The 23,842-nt window shown below is 30.8% G+C and overlaps 2 protein-coding genes across 2 annotated transcripts; both read left to right on the top strand.

Annotated features, from left to right (window-relative positions):
• Positions 1-10,126: 10,126 nt before the first annotated feature.
• On the top strand, positions 10,127-14,124 carry LOC114164863 (aminoaldehyde dehydrogenase 1, peroxisomal). The gene is made up of 15 exons (XM_028049635.2): positions 10,127-10,337; positions 10,481-10,623; positions 10,962-11,042; positions 11,136-11,284; positions 11,375-11,467; positions 11,547-11,670; positions 11,766-11,831; positions 11,908-11,974; positions 12,139-12,215; positions 12,382-12,495; positions 12,805-12,882; positions 12,965-13,116; positions 13,275-13,335; positions 13,425-13,531; positions 13,838-14,124. The coding sequence occupies exons 1-15, from the start codon at positions 10,229-10,231 to the stop codon at positions 13,926-13,928; spliced, it is 1,512 nt and encodes a 503-aa protein (XP_027905436.2). The 5' UTR covers positions 10,127-10,228; the 3' UTR covers positions 13,929-14,124.
• A 5,061-nt stretch (positions 14,125-19,185) lies between these two features.
• On the top strand, positions 19,186-23,542 carry LOC114162225 (uncharacterized). Its single transcript, XM_028046043.2, has 15 exons — positions 19,186-19,438; positions 19,846-19,943; positions 20,055-20,155; positions 20,253-20,331; positions 20,482-20,542; positions 20,704-20,750; positions 20,845-20,937; positions 21,048-21,138; positions 21,313-21,361; positions 21,868-21,984; positions 22,064-22,211; positions 22,687-22,779; positions 22,854-22,922; positions 23,064-23,106; positions 23,234-23,542. The coding sequence occupies exons 1-15, from the start codon at positions 19,381-19,383 to the stop codon at positions 23,332-23,334; spliced, it is 1,248 nt and encodes a 415-aa protein (XP_027901844.2). The 5' UTR covers positions 19,186-19,380; the 3' UTR covers positions 23,335-23,542.
• Positions 23,543-23,842: the final 300 nt, after the last annotated feature.

Below are 23,842 nucleotides of genomic sequence, written 5' to 3'. Positions count from 1 at the left end.
TTGTGAATAGAGATTTCACAAATATTATGAATTTATTTCATACCTTTATATGGCTGGATAACACAATAAAGCTTTTGATGAAAAATCATGAGATCTGCCTAATTTGCTCCATTCCCTGAAGTGAATGCAGCAATAAATATTATGAATTTATTTCATGACTTTGTATGGCTGAACAAAGCAATGAGCTTTTGATAGAAAATCATGAAGCATGTCCAATAGGTTCTTGGTTCTACTCCATTCCCAGAAGTGAATGCAGCAACATTTGATTTATATTTTCATGATCGTGATCGTGATATTGATTATGGGCATGGTTATAAAGAAAATTTCAAAGACACATTTTGTCACCAAAAGTGACACAATATTGTGAAAAATGGAAAAGGAAAATGTGAAAATATTGAAAAAAAAATATCAAAGTTATATTATCATTATAGTGGTAAAAGTCATTTGAGTTGTACTTATTGTACACCAAAGCATCTTACAAATAATGAGAAGAACAAAGAAACACATTTTGCTTATGAAGATGGTGATTCTGATTATGGCCATATGAATACTACTCATCTTGATATTGGTGATTTCTTTTCTAAACCTGATGGAAGCATTGATCACCTTATTGGTGATAGGAGTGTTAGAAAATAGTTTTATTTTATTTTATATTGTGTTATTAAATTTTAAGACGATGTTTTATATTTAATTCATGTTGCTTTTTTTATGTATAAGTTTTTATGGTTTTATGAATAAATCCTCTATTTTTATTTTTTTTTCTTCTCCTCTTACAAAGTAATCTCTAATATTGATATTTATGTTTATATGAAGAATGAATATTGGCATTAACACTAATGATGAGGATCTGTGCCTTGCTGATAGTGCAACAACTCATACAATTTTCAAGAGTAATAAATTTTTCTCTTGTTTGGTAATGCGAAAAGTCAATGTTAATACTATTTCTGGTACTACAAATATAATTGAAGGCTTTGGAAGAGCTATTGTACTTCTACCAAGAAGTACAAGATTACATATTAAAAATGCATTTTATTCTCCTAAGTTCAATAGAAACTTATTAAGTTTCAAGGATATTCGTCTAAATGGATAACATATTGAGACAAATAATGAAGGAGATATTGAATATATTTATTCACTTGAATTGAGTCAAATAAAAAATGTGTATTGGAGAAATTATCAGCCTTCTCTTATGGCTTGTACTACACATATATTAATGTGATTGAGACGCATGTTATTGTAAGCCAAAAGCTTACAAATAAGAATGAATTTCTTGTTTGGCATGATCGGTTGGGTCATCTTGGATATATCATGATGCAAAAAATAGCTGAAAACTCATGTGGACATCCACTTAAAAGTCAAAAACTTCTTCAGTCCAATGATTTCTCATATACTGCATGTTCGCAGGGAAAGTTGATAATAAGACCATCACCAGAAAAAATTAGAAATGAGTCAATCTCATTTTTAAAACGAATACAAGGTGATATTTGTTGTCCAATACACCGACCATGTGGATCATTTAGATATTTCATGGTATTAATTGATGTGTCCACTAGATGGTCACATATTTATTTACTATCAACTCGAAATCAAGCATTTGCTAAGTTATTAGCACAATTGATCAAGTTAAGAGCCCATTTCCCAGATTATCCAATTAAGAAAATTCGTCTTGATAATGTTGGTGAATTTTCATCTCATGCTTTTAATGAATATTGTATGTCAGATGGAATTGAAGTTGAATATCCAGTAGCACATGTTCATACTCAAAATGGACTTGTAGAATCATTGATAAAATGTCTAAAATTGATTGCAAGACCTTTACTTATGAAAGCTAATCTTCCAATGACTACTTGGAGATATGCAATTCTCCATGCTGCAGTATTGATTCGCATCAGACCAACAAGTTATCACAAATACTTTCCTTTACAATTGGTTTTTGGTCAGCAACCTAATATTTCTCTTTTAAGAATTTTTGGGTGTGTTGTATATGTCCCAATTTTCCCACCAAAAAGGACTATGATGGTCCTCAAAGACGTTTGGAAATATATGTTGGATATGATTCTCCATCGATAATAAAATATCTTGAACCATCAACAGGTGACTTATTTACATCTCGATTTGTTGATAATCATTTTGTTGAATCAGTTTTTCCAACGTTAGGGGAAGAAAGAAAGAAACTGGAAAAGGATATTGGTTGGAATGAATTATCATTATCTCATCTTGATCCTTGTACAAAAGAATGTGAACTAGAAGTTCAACGGATAATTCATTTATAAAAATTGGCCAACCAATTACCAGATGTTTTTACTGACATAAAAAGGGTAACTAAGTCGCAAATACCCGCTGCTAATGCTCTAATCAGAATTGATATTCCTGTTGGACAATCTAATATAGCAAATGAATCTCAAACACGCCTGAAGCGTGGTAGGCCTGCTGGTTCCAAAGAGAAAAATTCTTGGGTGAGAAAAAGAGAAAAAAGGCAAGATGGCCTAATCGAGGGGGTAAAAGTCCCAAAAGATTCTTTTGACATAATTAATGATTCGGTTCCAGAAGAACCTCAGGTACCTGAAATTGTTGAAAATGATGAGATCTCAATAAATTATGTCATGAATCATAAAATATGAAATCGAAATAAAGTAAATATTGATGGGTTTTTGCATATAATGTAGCAAAGGATGTTATAAGTGACAATTGAAGATTTTCAACAAAGAAATGATTGGCCAAAATGGAAAGATGCAATCCAAGCAGAATTAGATTCGCTTGCTAAACGAAATGTTTTTGGACCTGTAGTTCGCACACTTGAGGGTGTAAAACCTATTGGGTGCAGATGGGTTTTTGTACAAAAACGAAATGAGAATGGTGAAATTGTTAGATACAAAGCACAATTAGTTGCTCAAGGTTTTTCATAAAGACCTGGTATTGATTTTGAGGAGACATATTCTCCAGTATTGGATGCAACAACATTTAGATATTTAATTAGCCTTGTTGCACAAGAAGGTCTGAATTTGCACCTCATGAATGTTGTTACAGCCTATTTGTATGACTCTTTGGAAAATGATATTTATATGAAACTCCCTGAAGGATTTAGTTTGCCCAACAAAGCAAATTCTGAAGAGGATTATTCAATAAAATTGAATAAGTCCCTTTATGGATTGAAACAATCAGGACGTATGTGGTATAACCGTCTAAGTGAGTACTTGTTAAAGGAAGGGTATAAAAATGACCTTATTTGTCCTTGTATTTATATGAAAAGATCCGAGAATGAATTTGTCATAATTGTTGTTCATGTAGATGACATAAACATAGTTGAAACTCCTAATGAGCTCACAAAGGCAATTGATTGTTTAAAGAAATAATTTGAGATGAAAGATCTTAGAAGGACAAAGTTTTGTTTGGGATTACAAATTGAGTATTTCAACAAAGGTGTTTTTGTACATCAAGAAGCTTATATAACGAAAGTGCTTAAAAAGTTCTATATGGACAAATCACATTCATTATGCACTCCAATGGTGGTGAGGTCATTAGATGTTGATAAAGACCCTTTTAGACCTCAAGAAAAAGATGAAGAATTACTTGGTCCTGAAGTACCATATCTTAGTGTTATAGGAGCACTAATGTATCTTGCTAATTATACTCGACATGATATAGCATTTGCTGTAAATTGTTAGCAAGATATAGTTCTTCACCTACAAGAAGACATTGGAATGGAGTAAAACAAATACTTTGTTACCTTAAGGACACTATGAATATGGGCTTATTTTACCCAAATGATTCAAAATTAGATCTAATGGGTTATGCAGATGCAGGTTATTTATCAGATCCTCATAATGGTCGATCACAAACAGGGTATTTGTTCACATGTGGTGGCACAACGATTTCATGGTGATCTGTGAAACAAACAATAACAACAACATTGTCAAAACATGCAGAAATTTTAGCATTACATGAGGCAAGTCGTGAATGCGTTTGGCTAAGGTCTATAATTCAACATGTGCGACAAACTTGTGGTTTATCCTTAGGAAAAATGAAACCAACAACGATATATGAAGACAATAGTGCATGCATTGCTCAATTGAAAGAAGGATATATTAAAGGAGACAAAACAAAACATATTCTTCCAAAATTCTTTTTCACTCATGATCTTCAAAGAAACGGTGATGTAGAGATCCAAAAGATTCACTCATGTGAAAATCTAGCAGATTTATTTACAAAGTCTTTGCCAAGGAGAACTTTTGAGCAATTGGTTCACAAGATTGGACTCCGTCATCTTGATGATGTAAGTTTACATGAGGGAGAGAAATAGAAGATGCAAAAAACAATATTATATAGAATGATGTACTCTTTTTCCTTCACTAGGTTTTTATCCCAAAGGGTTTTTCCTAGGAAGGTTTTAACGAGACACATTCTTTCATCAATGGACACCCAAGGGGGAGTGTTATGAATTAATGGTCGTCCATTGATTTGATACAATTACTCATATGATTGATAATCGTATAATTCATTACTCTTTATGTAATATTTTGTATTTACTATTTGATTTTATATCCTTTATGGGTTACCATGTTGTATCTATAAATAAAACTCGTCCTATCAGTAATAAGACACACATACAAACAGAAGTTACTCCATACTCTCTCATTCTCTATTCTTCCTCTCCTTTTCTCTCTTTTATTACCTTTATTTTATAACCAAAAGTTTAATTGACAATTTAATTGTTATGAATGAAATATTTATAATTATACAGCTGGGACTTGGATTTGGGTGTAACTTAGTCTAGAAGTTGAATTTAACTGGGTTTTGTTTAGGGGTGACAATGCAGGCTGGTCCAATCCGTTTAGATCTATCTTGTATTTGTTCTGCACAATGCGAGTCAGCCTACCCCGTTACGCATTTCAACTGTGCATTGAAATGATTGGCCTGTCCCGCATAACTGAGTATGTACGCCAGCCACTTTTTTTTTAATTCTTATGATAAAATTTTTAATGTTTAAAAAATTAAAAAACTTTAAAAAGTTAGCAAAATTAAGTAAAGACTTTGGGGGAGTTGAATGATGAATTGATAATTTAACATTTTCAACATATATATTCGTATTATGACATACAAGATGTATTTTTTTTTTTAATTTTAGTACATTAAAAAATACATAATTCTTATACAAGTTTTTTTTCATGTGGGTTCATGGGTCAGCCTACTCAGGCTACGGGCCGGACCAATACAAGTCTGCAGGTTCACTATCTTGACTAGACCTGCGTTATATTTGTGGGCATGCAAGTCGACCGATGGGTCAGGTCCATATTGTCACTCCTAATTTTGCTAAGCTAAAATGAATGATATAGCAATAAAAGGTTAAATTGAATCTATACCAAAGACTTTACTAGTTTGGAGTTAATTGGGGTGGCATTTCTTCGGCTTTTTTGTATTTCTAGGTCCTTTTGACTATCAATTTGTAAAGTAGGGTCTGTTGAATTTTGTTTTTATGAAATAGGGTCAAGTCGTCATGGGAGAGGACAACTTTAAAGGTGAAGTCGTCATTCCCCCAGCCGGTTTCATTTTTTTTTAAGAAGCGATGTCGTCAAGGTGGAGGCCGGTTTATGCATCTGAGATTGAAGTCGTCATAATGGAAGCTGTTTCAATTTTTTTTTTACGTAACAATTTTATTTTATTTTATTTATTAATGTAAAATTTTCAATGAAGCCGTATTTAATGCAAACGACTTCAATTAACTAAAATCGGTGTATGTCACGATGACTTTGGTTGATAATTAAATGAAATCATCAGGTGGCCTAACGACATCAATTGATTTCAATTAATTGAAACCGTGAGGTGACCTAGCAACATTTATTGGCTGAAACCGTGAGGTTTCACTGATGCATTTACTGGCCTAGCAACATTATTATTATTTTTTTACCATTTATTGTTCCAAAAAAAATTTAAAAAAAAAACAAAAACTTAAAAGTGAAGTCGTCAACCATGAAGATGACTTCACCCACCAGAAATGGACTTGTCCCTGACGACATCATTTTTTTTTAAATGAAACCGGTTGGGGGAGGACGACTTCACCTTTAATGTCGTTCTCTCCCATAACGACTTGGCCCCAGTTTCACAAAAAAAAAAAAAAAAGATTCGAAGGATATTTTTTACAAATTCGAGTTATAATGGACTTCCAATTAAAAAAAACTCATTTCTTCCTGCATCCCATAATTCTGACCCGCAATTTCATAAATTTATAAATTTCAAATTATTTTATGATTTTAAATTTTCAGTTTCAATTTTAGATTGTTTAATTTGGAGACGTTTTCAGATTAGTTTCAGATTAATCTCACGCATTAACCAATATTTTAGAACGTATAATTTGAAATACAATTTTGATATACAATCTAAAATATAAAATAAAAAAAATAAGAAATGCATTCCGAATTATTAGATGTATCTTTTAATAAAGGTAAAGGTTTTAAAAGGAGAACAGAAGAACAGCAGTGATAGGAAAAAGAATTTGTTGCTTTGATGAAATTTACGAGAGAAATTACACTTAACTTGCAAATGTGTTTGGTTTAATCAATTCTTTAGTGTAGAAATAAGAATCAATTGTTTCTCACTTAATATAAATTTTTTATCTTTTAATTGATTTACATGATATTGTTTTAGAAAATCAATTCTAATAATGAATTTGAACACGTACAAAAACAAATGAATCACTTCACGCCATATCAAACTTTTAAGAAAAATGTCATTGAATTTTTTGTCACAGTTCCCCAAAATCGACTTAATATGTAAATGTTAAGAAGTTCATTTCACATGTTAAGATTAGTCTTTCGTATCCCAAGATGCAAGTGTGTTGGAAGACTGACGATGAATTTGAATTTACATAATAAAAGGTATTTGGTATGTGTAACTAACTACTGCAAAATACGATTGTTTGTAATATTTTCTCTACATCCTGTTAACTATTCTTTACACATAAAAACCCTTTTCCCTATTAGAAAACACCTTGAAATCTCACAAAACCGATTTGAACTATAGTAACCACAAATTTAATGTGACATTTTAAGGAAGTACTCCTGATTTTAGGTAACTTACCCTGCCTAACTAGGAAGGGTGGATAACTTATTAAGTATTTTGGATGGTAGAGCAATTAATTATTGGATATAAATTTAAGGATAAAATATTTTTTTTGTTTCAATTTTTGTCAAGTTTTATTAAATAAGTCCCAATTTTGAATTTTTGTTCAAATAGGTTCTAATTTTTGTAACTTTTATTTAATTTGGTATTCTTTTGCTAACACCGATTAAATTATTAATAGTCATGAACAGTGATTGGCAAGTGGTGGTTTTTTTTTTATTTTTTTGATTTGATTTGATTTGATTTGATTTTATATTTATTATTTTTTTAAATGTCCACGTGTCAACCCAGTAGCGTATCACGTGTCAATGTCAATGTTCTATATTCAATTTGATCCCTATATTTTTATTTTTGTTCAATTTAGTTCAAATTTTTGTTAACATGAACCAATTTTGTCCCTCTCCAAATTGAAACCAAATTTAATTTTTATATTAAAATTCACATTTTTTATTAAATATTTTTATATAATATATTAAAATTCACATCATTATAACTTTGATATAAAAATTAAATTTGGTCACATTTTCGATAGGGACAAAATTAGTTAAATTTAAACAAAATTAAGACTAAATTGAACAAAAATAACAAATATAGGGACCAAATTGAATATAGAACATTGACTTTGACACGTGATATGCTATTGGGTTGACACGTGGACATTTAAAAAAAATAAAATAAAATCATGATTTAAACCGTGTTAGTAAAAAAAGATCCAATTGAACAAAATTGACGAAAATTTGGAAACATCAGTCCTACATGTAGTTGAACGAGAACAAATTCTTTTTTTTTATTTTGTTAAAATTATTACTAAATATTTTAAAAAAATATTTTATCTTTTTAATTTTATATATTTTTTCTTTCAATTTTGTTTCTCTTAATTCTTCGATTTTAATTTAAAAAATTGTTTGGTTAAAACTTAAATAATTTTTAGTTATTCCAACTGATTTAAGATTCTAGATCTATCATTCCCAAACATAATACATAATCATGAAGTAGATGATCATGATGATGGGTTATATATTCTTTCATATATGGTTATAGTCTTACACATATAAAATATTTGACACCACTTTAACCCCAAAACCTTAAGACAATAGTGTTATGGATCTTTATTCTTATATAGTGTTTAACTTTATTTATTCTATTCAATATGAAATTTTTTAACTCATACTTGAACTATTCCGAAACACATGAAGATGACGCGTAAAGATTAAGAACATTCAGATGGGAACGAAGACAACATTATTTTCATCCTTACAATATTTAAATATTACAATAATTACAAATGTTATCTTCATTATAATAAACTTTTGATAACAGTTCATCTATATTTCACGTCATTAGAAGTAGTCTCTGCCATGGAGAAAGGGATCGGTACATTACCATGCAAATGCAGAGTAAATTAAATTAAGGCCAATAGCGTAAGGTATAATTCATATAGCTGTCTTTCTCTTTCTTTCTACTCACTACCCCTGTGAACAGTAAAAATGTGGAAACAACTTTTCTTTCCTTCTGAACAGTAGAAATTTGGAATAAAGGTCACATATGCAGAAGAAGTAAAGTCATACAACAAACTAAGAACAGAAAATTATATTTTTAAAGAATTAAAACCAACACAGTTTTTTTGTTTTCTTACAAAACTAAAATCCAAAATCAATCAGATGACATGCACGAGTATGAAATCAACATGACGGGTAAGGTACATTTAGTAGTTGTTATTATCTTATCCGTTAAATAAATATTCATTTCGTATTCGTATCCATATTCGTGCGGATATTTATTATGGGGTACTTGCATATTTTTTTAATATCCGCGAATATCTACGGATACCTGCAAATATTTATGAAAGAAAAATTTAATATTTAACTATATATTTTAACCATAATTTAAAAAAAATAATATAATGCATAATACTCATATATTTTAAATAAAATGCAAATAATCCATTTAAATAGTGTTCAATGACAATTTATAAAGAAATGAAGATTTTTTAAAATCAATTGATAAAAATCAACCCATTCAAAATCGATGTGTTAATGTTTTAATCATATTCTTTTAATTTTTTTTTAATTTAAATTAAAGTATAACGGGTACGAATATTCACAAATATGAATATTATAATACTCGTATCTGCCCTCAATATTTGTACACGTTACCCGTTTATAATGACATAATAATGTTTTTACTTCAAGTTTTAGATTAAAACCTCAATTTATAACGTGGAGATTTCCCTCTTTTCACTTTCATCATTACGTACATAAGGATATTTCAAGCAATATTTCTAGTAACCTGAAAAATATTTCTTTCAATAATCTGAATCTATTTTAAATTTTTTATTATTGCAACTTAAATTATAATTTAAAATATTATTATAAAACTAAAATAATTTACAACATGTGTGGATTACAATGAATATGCAACGAAAACGACAGAACATGCACACTAAAAATAAAGAAGTTTAATAAACACTTTGCATTGCAGATTTTAGCTTCCGTGTTTAACTTTGGAAGGTGCGGATGATCAAAAGTTATGGCATGGGAGATATTATGTACACACGCAACTTCCAATTTATTGTCTGACAGCGTGACGGAGATTTGGTTTCATATGACCTAAAAAAACGTGGTCCGTGGTTTTTTTGTTATGCGGGCCAATCATAATGCCCTTCATAATAATGCATTCATGGTTTGACATTATAATAATTATAATTATAAATTATTATCTTTTATCGAAATAGAATTATGAAAGGTAGAACAATGAACAAAGCAAACCTGCCATTTCAAACAAGTAACTATCACAAGCTTATAAAATCTGGTTACATCAGAATGTGTACAGAACATGTTTCCAAACAGTAAAATGAAGCCAAACCAAACCAAGAGCACAAGGAAAAGAGTTGGTACCGACAAAGAAGCAAAAATCGAAAGGAAGAAGAGAAAATAAAAAAGAAAAGGATCTGTGGTGAGTCATCAACCAGAAGACCAAGATGCAGCTTCAATCCTATTATTATATATATAACATATGTTACCACCTCATGAAGCATTATCATTGCTCTCCAAGCCAAGAATACATAGCAGAGAGTGAGTGAGAATAGAGAAAAGAAAAAGCAAAAAGAAAAATGGCCATCTCAGTACCCAGTAGGCAACTATTCATTGATGGAGAGTGGAAAGTCCCCGTCCACAACAACCGGATTCCGATCATCAATCCCGCAACCCAAGACATCATAGGTTCCCTCTTCTTTCTTCTCCTTAATTATGTGTCTCGGCTTTTCCGACATCATGGGAGTTTTTAATGTTTATGATCATGACACGCGCATAGTTACATAAGCACTTGTGTTTCTAAGTTGTGGCTTCATGTAATTGGTGTTCAGGGGACATACCTGCGGGTACCAAGGAAGATGTTGACCTTGCTGTGGATGCTGCTAAAAGAGCCTTGTCCCGGAACAAAGGCAGAGATTGGTCATCAGCTTCTGGTTCTGTTCGTGCTGGTTATCTTCGAGCCATCGCTTCAAAGGTTGGAATTTTAATTCAACTTTTGCTTTAATCGATTAAATATGTGTTTTCATTTCTCAGACATGTAAAGAGAGAGGGAAAACATCGAAGTTACGAGTTCCATCAACACCCAGATTGACTTTTTGTTGAATAAGTTTATTTTAATATTCACTGCTACATAAACAGTTTTTATTATATAATATATATTATATTTGTTTAATTTTCACAAAACTAAATACAAATAATCAAGATGTTGTTCAACCCTTTAAAAATAAATTGGTCAATAAAAATCATGGATACTACTGACTCAGAAGTGCATGAGTTGTCTCACCTTTCTGTGTGTGGCTTTCTTTCTCAAAGATAACGGAGAAAAAGGATAAACTGGGAAAGCTTGAAGCAATCGATAGTGGAAAACCACTAGATGAAGCACTGGCAGACGTGGTAAGTGGTGACATTGATTTGCATTGAAAAAAGCAATAACTGATGTTTCATGAGTCTTTTTTGCTTATTTGGATATGTGATTCTATGTTGTAGGATGATGTTATTGCATGTTTTAACTACTATGCTGAGCTTGCAGAAGGGTTGGATGCAAAGCAAAAGGCTCCTGTATCCCTCCCTATGGAAACTTTCAAGAGTTATATCCTGAAGGAGCCCATTGGAGTTGTTGCATTAATTACTCCATGGTATCTGATCAGCTTCTGTTTCTTCACAAACTAGTTATGCATTTACTTGCTTATAGCAGATGAAATGATGTGGTTTATGTTATGTGCTAGGAACTATCCTCTCTTAATGGCTACATGGAAAGTTGCTCCTGCTCTGGCTGCTGGTTGTGCTGCAATATTGAAGCCATCTGAATTGGCATCTGTGTATGTTAAAAACAACTATTTCAACATCCATTTTTCGTTGTGTTGGTATCTTATGCTGGCACACCATTTACAATTTTAGGACCTGTTTGGAGCTGGCTGAAATATGCAGAGAAGTGAACCTTCCCCCAGGGGTATTAAATGTTGTTACTGGATTAGGCAATGATGCTGGTGCTCTTTTGGCTTCTCATCCTGATGTAGACAAGGTTCTAATTCTATTTCTTTCTAGTATTGTTAAAGTGCTGTCTATGATTTTGGCGAGGTAGTGCTGAATTGTGGCTGATATTTAATTTTTCAACAGGTTGCCTTCACTGGAAGCTCTCTAACTGGGAGCAAGATTATGTCAGCTGCAGCACAGCAAACCAAGGTATTTTGTGATCAATTTTATCTGCAAATTCTTTCTGAGATCATGGAATATAAAATTTTTGGTTTTTTCTTGGCAGCCTGTTTCTCTAGAGCTTGGTGGAAAAAGCCCAATCATTGTTTTTGAGGATGTTGACCTTGACAAGAGTACGTGTCTATGTTTTTTTGCATTATGGAACTTTATTTCCTGTGAAACTCATTGTTTGTTTGTAGTTGAGTAAACTTTTTGGGTGCCTAGAACTGATTACAGAATCAATACTGAGTCATACACCATCTAACATTTATTTTTGTATTTTTCTTGATTCAAACAGCTGCTGAATGGACAATCTTTGGCTGCTTCTTTACAAATGGTCAGATTTGCAGTGCAACATCTCGCCTTATCGTGCATGTAAGTGTAACAGTTAGAATTTGTAGCTAAGTTTGCTTATTTTATTGCATAAATGGGAAGGTTTAGATATACTCTGATAGTGGAACCATTTTGTCTGTAAACTTTGTAGAAACGGCATTAGCTGAGTTTTGAACATTGACCAAGTTAGATGCTTTTACTGTTTCAGGAAAGTATAGCAACAGAATTTGTGGATAAACTTGTGAAATGGGCCAAAAACATCAAAATTTCAGATCCTTTGGAAGAAGGCTGCAGGCTAGGCCCTATTGTTAGTGAAGGACAGGTATGTGTAATGTTTATCACTTCTGCATTTGTTATATTTTAACTTAGATTACTGACTCCTCCTTCTGCTTTTAACAAAGATATGTGAATTTTTGGTTGTTACACCTTGTTCCATTTCTTCCCCTAATACGTTTTGGGTTTAAGATAGTGTTTGAAGTTAAGTATTTCTGAAATCTATTGCTAACGTAGACTTCTGAATTCTGATTGTGTTTATTCAAATGCATTCTCCATTATCCTGACATTGTTTATGAACTTGTCTTTTACCAAGATGATGATGTATCTAATAATATGGTTTATATTATTTATTCAGTACAAAAAGGTGTTGAATTTCATCTCAACAGCTAAGAGTGAAGGTGCAACAATTTTGACAGGAGGGTCTCGTCCAGAGGTATGATTATACGATATGTGTCCTGTTTTTGTATTTCTTGATTTGTCCTCAGAAATGATTGAAATGTCAAATTTTATGGCAGCATTTAAAAAGGGGATACTTTGTTGAACCAACCATCATCACTGATGTGACTACCTCAATGCAAATTTGGAGAGAAGAAGTTTTTGGACCTGTACTCTCTGTGAAAACATTCAGTACCGAAGAAGAAGCTATTGAACTAGCAAATGACACCCAGTGAGTGGACTATTTTTCTGGAAACTGTATATTAGTTTCACTTGTAAACTACTTGTTAACTTGTACATAGATGTTAATCAATGTTGTGTATGAATTTTTATTTCATCGATCATATTGATTGATGCCTAACATATCTTATTTGGAATTATTACTCACAGATACGGTTTAGGATCTGCCGTAATGTCAAAAGATCTAGAAAGATGTGAACGTATATCTCAGGTGAGATTCATCCTTTGTTATCATAGAACAGACAAAACATATGGATTTTCTGTAATTGAATGTTGTATACTTATATTACTTTTGTGCAGGCTATTAAAGCTGGAATTGTATGGATAAATTGTGCTCAACCAAGCTTCATTCAAGCACCATGGGGAGGCATAAAACGTAGTGGCTTTGGTCGTGAATTAGGAGAATGGTATGACCCTTATTTCTTCCTAAATCACTATGGTCAGTTTTACTGCATTCAAAACTATATTTTGAAATGTGAAAAAACCAAAACTCTGATACTCTTTTCAATACACTTTCTTTGTCGGCTGGAATATGCTTGGATTAAACTAGTTTATGAATAAGACATGCCAAATGGGGAATGAGAGTTATATCTTTTTGTTTACTGCTTGTGTGCATTTCTCAAATACAAATATTGATTAGGCTATATCTTAGACTGTTTTATAATCTAAGAATCTGGGTCTAAGTTTTTTCTTTTTTTTTTTTATTATTTCAGGGGTCTGGAGAACTATTTAAGTGTGAAGCAAGTGACCAAGTACATATCTGATGAACCGTGGGGCTGGTATCAATCTCCTTCAAAGCTGTGAAGTAAATTGAAGTTCTAAAGTCTGTCATGAAATAAGCCGTGGGCTACCACTTCACATATTAAGTTATTAGTAACAATAAAAACAATGTTACTAAATTACAAAAATACTTACTAATATGATTTAGTAACACTATATCATATGTTACGTATAATTTGTGTTGTTATTAATGATTTTTAATAACATTTTTACATATCAATTGAGTGTTGCTGAAAGTGTTACCAGATCCTTTTAGTAAAATTTACTTAAATAAAAGGTGGTCTAGTTGTTAAAAGAGAGAAAAATGAGGGGTCCAATATCACCTACTAACAATTTGGAGAAACATTCACGTGTGTCTTACTAATAGAAATATTATTCTCTGAAGAAAAATAAATAGTATGAAATAAAACAATGTAAAAAAATTAACTATTTTCCACTCTTTGTATCCTTTCAATTTAACAATGACAAGTGTCAATACACCTAGGAAAGGATAGAAAAATACAAATTTCATATAAAAAACCAACAAAAGAAAGAAAATTATCTAACAATGTATCCGATATAAGACATTCACACCTTATTCAAACCACTTCCTCAACTAATTTGAGGATAACAATGTATGAGGACTATCTAACAATCATAAATTAAGATAATTAACATTGATAAAATAGTCTAACAAATGCATAAATATTGCTTTTAACCAAACCATTATTATCATCTAATAAAAGGCTTACAGCAAACTTATGCTTCTTTTGAGATTTCTCTGCTTTCAATTAACTCAAGTTAGTATCACCAAAATGAATTTTAGGTTTAGGTTCTCTTTTTCCTATTAATTTTCCTTGAACAACGTTGATTAGATAGAGTTCATTAACAAACAACGTTGATTAAATAGAGTTCATTAACAAACAATTTATATAACGAAATAAAACAAAGGAAACAAACTACTTATATAGAATCAACAAAAAAACAAATAAAATAACAAGTCATGATTCTTATGAATGAAAACTATGGTGAAAAGCAAATTACACCAACAACCTTTCATTTAATGTACTGAAATGTAGTTTTCCTTTACATTTAGCTAATAATGCAAATAAGGCTCTATTTTCTTATTCAAATGTCACAAATAAGAAGCTCAGTTAATATTAAATTGCTTAAGAACAAAAAAATTCCTTAGACTCACCTCATTAGTCATAGACTTTCTTGCTTACCCAACTTTTCTTTAACCTATTTTTTTTTTTAAAAAATGTTAATTAATAAATGATTTTAAATAATTAAAATTTATCAATGTATTGAATTTAAGTTACCCTTCAAAAATTATCTATATCAACTTTTGCATCTCTATAATTGTTTTCAAATTATTGCCCATAACAATGATCATTATCACTAGTGTAGAGTTGAGATTCAAAATCATCTTATATGCTTAGGTTCTAACAAAAACAAAGCATATAGGGACGCGATTGCAATTTTACAATTTTGCAAACTTTATGCTTCAGCTATCTTTATAACCGAAGTATAAAGACCTTCTTGTTTCGGTTCATAAAGAACCTGAGCCTAATAACTCACAATTTTTTTTTTTAATATTTTTGGTATTTTCTAATTTTTTAATTTGAGCATAGAGGTTTAGGTCTCGATTCCCCAAAAAATGAAGTATAAAAGTTTTTGCTTCGATTTACTCAAAACTGGTACCTATAAGTTTGCTTCACAAAATTGTCATTTTATAAATTATTTTATATGCGAAATGACCTTCGTTCCAACAAAATCGAGACATAATGACAATATATGTTTTAGTTCATTCATAATTGAGGTTTAGAAGTTCATTTCAAAATTGTCACTAGCCACACCTTTTTAGGCCTCGAGTTTATAAAAAACTGAAGCAGATTTGATTTTAGGCTTCGATTTTTAATAGAGACCTAAAGGTGTTTCTAAGGCTCAAAATCGCGAAATGTTTGCAGAGGTGGCCACTTCTTTTGTGTCGTCTTCTTCTTCTCCTTCGTTTCAAAACAATGTTTTGTTGCTGTCACATTGCCTCCTACACCGATCGCTAATAAGTCCATTAAGTATTTAAGGATAGCCTAAACAAAATACATTATACAAATGTATAATAGTATTTAGTACATTTATTTGTTGTAAGGATAACATCTTATTGTAATGATAGTCCATTAAGTATTGTAACTTATTCTGGTTTGATAAATAAAATGTTCTATTTTTGGGCTAGTTTTCTGGTATATTCTCTGCAGGTTCAATATGTAGAAAGAAACAAAAACAAATAATATATTTAAAAAACGCTTACTTTATGCTTCGGTTAAAACCCAAATCAAATCATAAAATGGGTATTAGATATCGGTTCTGGTAATAATTGAGGTCTAATACCTTCTTGGTTCTATATTATTTTTTCAGAAAAAAGAAAGGAAGAATTGAAGTAGAAAAACCTTTGAAGGATAAATCAAATTCATTGTGAAAGCAATTTTTTAGTTTGAAAGTCAAACGTATCCTTTTTAATATTGAGAATATTGAAGTTCAGCATATTTTAGAGGTTGAGTGAGACATGCTAAGCGTATATTTTTTGAGAGCATAGATTTTTTAAGACTCTTTAGAGCAGTTTGTGCACGAGAGATTCAAATATAGGTTTTGCTGAAAAAGAAGTTTCTCACATAGTAAATGAACAACTTAAAGACTTCCCTTATGCTTTCAGTTTTGTATCATTTCTTCTTTCTCTTTCACTCTTAGAAATCTTTTTGTTAAAATTAAATAAATTCTTCTATGTTTTAATTTATAAATATATATATATATATATATATATATATATATATATATATATGATGAATTGTGTTTCAATATATTCTGAACTACATTGTGTTTTCACTATGTGCTTCACCTTACTTCGTTAAAATCAAGTTCGCCCTACAATACATGAAACAGATGAATCAACATATACAAACGGCAAAAGAATTGTTTTTTAATTAAAATATAATCACTAAACTCATTTCAAGTATAAAAAATTGTGTAAACCAGCAAATATTCAAATAAAAAAGTTTAAATCCAAACAAAAAGTATATTAAACATAAAATTACATAACAAAATTCAAAACAACATCAATAATATGTGGCCTCAGTTTTATTCAAAAAAAATTATTCTAAAGATTCGTCCATTCATTTACAAATTACATCTAAAAGTAGATTAAATTTTTCTTGAGTTTGTAGATATTTGGTGGAAGTGGTGAACTTACATCCAGCAGTCTTATAAGTCAATGGTTAATTAATTTATGAGACACACAATTTTGTGTAGCTTCTAGAATAATAAAATCGTTCCTTAAAGTAGTTTAGAATATAATGTCGTTCCTTTTGAGGGTGCATCTATAAGTGAAGATGCAATTTGCACTTTATTTATTGCTTAATTAATTACTACAATGTTAGAGTCTTTGGACCCACAAAAATGAATGCTACGTTGTTTGATGCAGAGAATGGAATCCATAGCATTTTGGTTGCTTGATGAAGAAGAGAAAAATATTTGGAAGTTTTTTTAATCTCTACTTTTCCACTATCTTGATGTAAAAGTAATTGATTGTGTGGTTGGGTATTAATGTCACATGATTGGTGTACCAATTTGTCTTTCTCAGGATTTAGAATCCACACTTCCCTTTTTCCGATCTCATGAAAGCAACTTCGTTAACAATCTGGTTTTCTTATAACCTTTCTTTCTCACTACTTTTTTCACTTCAACCGACACATATATAACGTTGTCTTTCATTTGTTTGTTTTTGTTTCCTGTGTCTGAAATTATGATAGATGAATGCATGAACATGTTATTAGGGTTATTAGCAGGTAAGGAGTTAATTACTTTTTCATTTTCCACTTTCTACATTGCTTTTGTTGTCCTCATCATTTGTGTCATTTCATAGCAAAATTTCAGCCAATGCAATTATGCTTTTGTTAGGTTAAACTCAACTTCTATTGGCTTATACTTTAATTAATTTAATCAAAATGAGATAAATCGATTAATATATCAAGAAAATTATTAAATAGCAATTAATTTTAAGAGTTTATATCAATTAAGTTATATACCTTTTATAAACTAAAAATTATACTTAAAATAGTTTTATTGTAAATAAAAAATTATAATTAATTTATAAATTAGATTTTAAATTGGTTTCTAAAATTATCAAAGTTTTAATTATTTATTATTATTAATTTTTAATTTATTTTTAATTTTAAATTAGAGGCTAATTTAAATATTAATTTCTTGATAACTTAAATTTCTTTTACGAACATTTGATACTATCGGGAGACATTGGTAAAAAGAATTCTAAAGCCACATAATATTGACGAGAAGTGGATTTCTATTTTTCAAATTCATCAAAAAAATTCACTAATCATCACATTATACTTAAAATAATTAATTCTATGAGTCGAGATCAAAAGCTTACTTGATAATTAAGCACAGAAAGATTTTGAAGATGCACATCCATATTTTAATATATAAATGTTAACATAACATAATCCATATTAATATGATACATATTTTTATTTATTAAAAAGTTAGTTGATAATTGTTAAGATGTAAATATTAATATAATACATACTTTTATTTATTATTTTCTTAATTTAACATTTTCCAACAAATTATTTGTATTTTATCATTTAATTATTGTGATTTATAAATTACTATCTTACATTTTGTTATAATATTTTATTATATTTTAACCGATTTATTAAATATTTAACAAAGTGATCACCATGAAAAAATACGTTTAAAAAATAAAATAATATCACTTAAAAATTGTAATAAACTATATTTTTTTATTTTATTTTCTGTGACATCAGTTGTTTCATATTTAGTATATCAGTAAAACATGAAAATTTAGAAAATATCACAGTAAAGTGAAAAAAAAAAACAGTTTAAAATAAAATTGATAAAATGATAATATATGTCATTAAATGATCCTCATTGCTATGCGAAGTTTTGTACTAATATTTCACAAAGTTTTGTTTTGTACTAATATTTCACAAAGTTTTCATCATTATTAGTTAATCAGTATTTAATATATTAATTAAATAATACATAAATGCTTTTAATTATTAGCTTCTCAATCAGTGTCATGATTAACATTTTCCAATAACCTATTAAATATAAACGGATTGTTTCTTTCTAAACTAATATTGTCCTAACTGTAACATAGTCAAAATAAATAAACTCACAGAAAATAAAAACAGTGCACGAAATAATCCAACAAAGTAAAATTTACTAAGTTGTGTGTTTATATGTACCGACAACGAAACTTGTGATCTGATAAACAAATCCAAGACAACCTCATCTAATCTAAGGCCCGAAACTACATTGCAATTTCACATTTTTTGTTCGTACTTTCTCTCTCTCTCTCTCCCTCTCTTTCTTCTGTCTGAACTCTGAAACTAGACCTTATTGTTTCTTCTCTAGCGTCTTAACTGTTTCAGGGCATCAAAGTTTCTCTCTTTTTGCCAATATGGTAACTGCAAATGAGAGGGTCGTCGCTGTGATCATGGTTGGAGGACCCACTAAAGGTATTCCCTTCCATTCCATTTCATTCATTCACACCACAATTTTTATTCACTCAATGCCACTTCACCATTTCACTATTCACTGATTTCAATTTCTCCTGTTAGTTTCTTAAGTTGAGACCACGCACATTGGTTTTTCAAGTTGTATTAAATGTTTGCTTGACCAAGCTATCACAAATATATTTTGAAGTTTAGTGATTTGTGTTTGCTGTTTTCGCCATAAAAGCAAGTTAGTAATTCGGTTAAAAGTTTTGATCCAACCCAGAAAGCTGCGGGAAATTGTTTCAACTTTCTGGACCTTGAATCAATTCCTTGATGTGGAACTGAACTTGTGAAGATTTACTTAAAATCATGGTATAATGTGGTATTGGAGAATGATTCCATAGTTTTTGTTATGTTTGCATGTACAGGTACTAGATTTCGGCCATTGTCATTCAACGTGCCCAAGCCACTGTTTCCATTAGCAGGACAACCAATGGTTCATCATCCAATTTCTGCTTGTAAAAGGGTACATACCATAGACAATTGTGAAAATTTAAACTAATAATAATCATAAATGATGTCTTATCTTGTATTTATGTATAATCTGCCAAGTACCTAACTGTTATTTTTGTCCCAGATTCCTAATTTGGCTCAGATTTATCTGATTGGTTTCTATGAAGAACGTGAATTTGCCTTATATGTATCTTCTATCTCAAATGAGCTTAAAGTCCCTGTTAGGTTTGTTGTCTTTTCTTTCTATTCATCTCTTGTAACCTTTAATTTTTTTCTTTTAAGACAAGATTGGTCTATTGTGTAATTTTTGCTGTAATATTAGATACTTGAAGGAAGACAGACCACATGGTTCGGCTGGTGGCCTTTACCACTTTAGAGATCTGATCATGGAAGATGATCCGGTTTTTATCTTTATCTATGACTTTGTCCATTCTTGATTTTATCTACTTGTTTTTGTGTTCAGAAAGTTTGCCTATTTCACTTATTTTAATGTTTAATACACTAGTGCTTGTGTTACACGTTTTAATAGTCTTGACCATGTTTTATGGCAGTCACATATCTTCTTGCTGAACTGTGATGTATGCTGCAGTTTTCCACTGCCACAAATGCTAGGTAATTTCTGTTCTGAAATACACTATTTTCTTCTACTTGCAACTGTTTGATGCTTTAGTTTCATTGCAGAATAGTAAATTTTAGCATCCTTGGTATATTTTAACTGTTATGTGGCTGTGACAACAATTAATTGTTGCTTTTTGGTTCACCTATGCCTACAGATGCTCACAAAAGATATGGTGGGATGGGAACAATACTAGTTGTAAAGGTTGGAGAATTCACACACACGCATACACTGTATTTTTATCATTATTTTTTGTTGATTAGCATCTGATATTTTTCATTTCTTCCTCCTTTTGAAGGTTTCTGCAGAGTCAGCGAGCGAGTTTGGAGAACTAGTTGCTGATCCAACAACTAATGAACTGTTGCATTATACAGAGAAACCTGAAACTTTTGTATGTTCATCATGTGCTTATGCCTTGAACTGCTGAAATAAAATTTGAAAATTTTCCTCTCCTCCACACTTTTGTTTACTTTCTTACATTACCACCTTACTTGAATGCAGGTAAGTGATCGAATAAACTGTGGTGTGTACATATTTACACCAGATATCTTTACAGCCATAGAGGGTGTTTCTACTCAGCGCAAAGACAGAGGTCAGTGAAATATTTTAGGCTGAACCATATGGATTATTTTAGATAAAAAAGAAAAACTTCACCTTTAATATCAAAATGTAAAATTCTTCATTTTATTTTATTGTTCTGGCCATACAGAATTGGAGATAATGTAGTTTGTCCTCGTGTGTATTAACTAACTCATTTTACTTGCAGCTAACCTAAGACGCGTTTCCAGCTTTGAAGCAATGCAGCCAGACCCAAGGTTTGTACTTATGAAAGTTAAAAGATTTAACATCAGCTACAAAAATTCATGCAATGAGCTAAAACTTATATTGTGGTCAAGGATCCATGCAGTTTGCTTATTTAAGTATTTACTTTAGCAATCAGATATCATTCTTTTACTATTTTCTTGTTTTATACAATGTATGATACTCTTAACTTTTACATAAAATGAAGTTGTAACATTTACTGAAACTGACAAATACTTGATGAATCGCTGATTAATAGTAATCAGTTTATTTGGTTATGCTCATCAGTTGTCACAGAACAAGGTATTTAACGCCCTAGTGAGGATTAGTCCCATAACTTGTGCTCTTACCAAAGAATGTTGTAAAAAAGTTATTAAAATGAGGCTTTTATAATTCTTGTTTGCATACCTGGGATACATGCTGCTTTTCCTGCATCTGAAGTTCTTATTTCAAAGCCAAAGTTACATTATGCAGAGTTTACAATTACTGTAACATCTGATTCTGAATAGTTCTTCTGCAGGACTCTTCCAGCGAATTATGTCAGATTGGATCAAGATATCCTCTCACCTCTTGCAGGGAAGAAGCAGTTATATATTTATGAAACCAATGACTTTTGGGAACAAATCAAAACTCCAGGGTAAGCCTGCATATTATGTTACACATTCTCGTCATTTCTTCCATGGCGATTACCATAAATGTTGACTTAATTCTTGCAGAATGTCCATAAAATGTTCTAGCTTGTATCTTGCACAATTTCGTCACACCTCTCCACATCTATTAGCAAATGGTGATGGTATTAAGAAAGCCAGCATCACTGGTGATGTTTATATTCACCCGTCAGCAAAAGTGCATCCATCTGCTAAGGTGAATATTCACCTGTTTTCCCTTGATACTTGATCAAAGGCTTTCAAAATCTTCTCAGTTTCTCTGTTTCAGCCTGATAGACATGATGGTTTTTAAATTTTCAACAGTTTAAGGATATTATGTTTCCTTCTGATGCATGATAGATGTAATTTGCCTATCAATATGTATTCATATTTCACTTTGTTGTTGGAAATTCCACATTGATTAGAGATAAAACAAGTTATAATATATAAGTAGGTGCAAACCTCACCTTACAAGTCAGTTTTGTAGGGTTGAATTAGACTTCAAATTCACTTAACATTTATTTACAAATTGTATAACTTTGCCCCTTTGGATTGGAGTCATGAACATAGACTTTTTATTCAATTCACATCATGTAGCGCTCACCCAAATGAAAAAAGAACAAGAGAAGATCTAGATGACATGAAGAAACAAACTGATATGGAAAATAACTTGTGTGAATTTTATTGAACAGATTGGTCCAAGTGTATCAATATCTGCAAATGCTCGTATTGGAGCTGGTGCAAGGCTAAAACATTGTATAATCCTTGATGATGTAGAGATCAAGGTAGGTGTACAGTTAATTGGTTTGAATTGCATAAGTGTTTTTGGAACTCAATGTTTTCATATTTCATCTTACAGGAAAATGCTGTTGTTAGTCATGCAATTGTTGGATGGAAATCCTCTATTGGACTATGGGCACGTGTCCAGGCAAGTTAAAAATTTCTTGCAACATATCTAAAAATCTCAAAATAATTGCTCAGAAACACTTATAATGATGCATTCACAATTTTTGAGTAAACATGTGATTGCATTCACAATTTGTTTGCTAAATTGAATACACTGAATCAGGCTAGTGGAGATTACAATGCAAAGCTTGGAGTAACTATACTTGGTACCTCTCTTAACTTTGTCTACATTTTGTCTCTTATTTTTCTACCCTATCTTTTGTTTATTTATTGCTATGTGAAGGTAAAGTTAAATTACGAACTGTGGAATTCTTGTTCCCTTGCTTTGACCAGGTGAATCTGTAACAGTTGAGGATGAGGTGGTGGTTTTTAATAGCATTGTTCTGCCACATAAGACCCTAAATGTGGGTGTTCAAGATGAGATTCTTTTATAGAACTTCTATGGCTCCCATTGCTGCCTTCTTTTTTCCCTTGTGGTTGTATTTGCAGTAACTTGTGCTTAATTTAATATCTATTTTGGAAACTGATCAAAACAGTGGATATACTCCATTTTGTCACAAAATTGCAATATATTCATTGTTGTATTCGCACACTTTAATGTTTGGTATTTTAATAAGAACATGGAAAAGTTTTTTATACTCATTTGACACTACCATTGATTCATTTTCTCTTTTCTCTTTTCTATTTTTAACTCTGATATAATGTTAAAGGGCTTTAATCGTAATTCAATTTACAGAAATACTAATGTTTTGTCTTAGAGAATTGTATGAAAAGTGAGACCACCAATAGTAGTAAGAGTTATAGAGTATTCCGTTCTTTAAAAAGAAAAAAGAAAGAAAAGAAGAAGCTTCCATTTCAATAATATGATTAATATAAGTAGGTATACAATGGAAATAATTACTGGTAAAAAAATTTATGGTTAGGAACGGGATGTGTTGCTTC

The sequence above is a fragment of the Vigna unguiculata genome, chromosome 9 (assembly GCF_037176805.1).
Source record: "Vigna unguiculata cultivar grain cowpea cultivar isolate G323 ecotype 2 chromosome 9, ASM3717680v1, whole genome shotgun sequence".
Classification (NCBI taxonomy): domain Eukaryota; kingdom Viridiplantae; phylum Streptophyta; class Magnoliopsida; order Fabales; family Fabaceae; genus Vigna; species Vigna unguiculata.
This window is presented reverse-complemented; position numbering and strand designations above follow the sequence as displayed.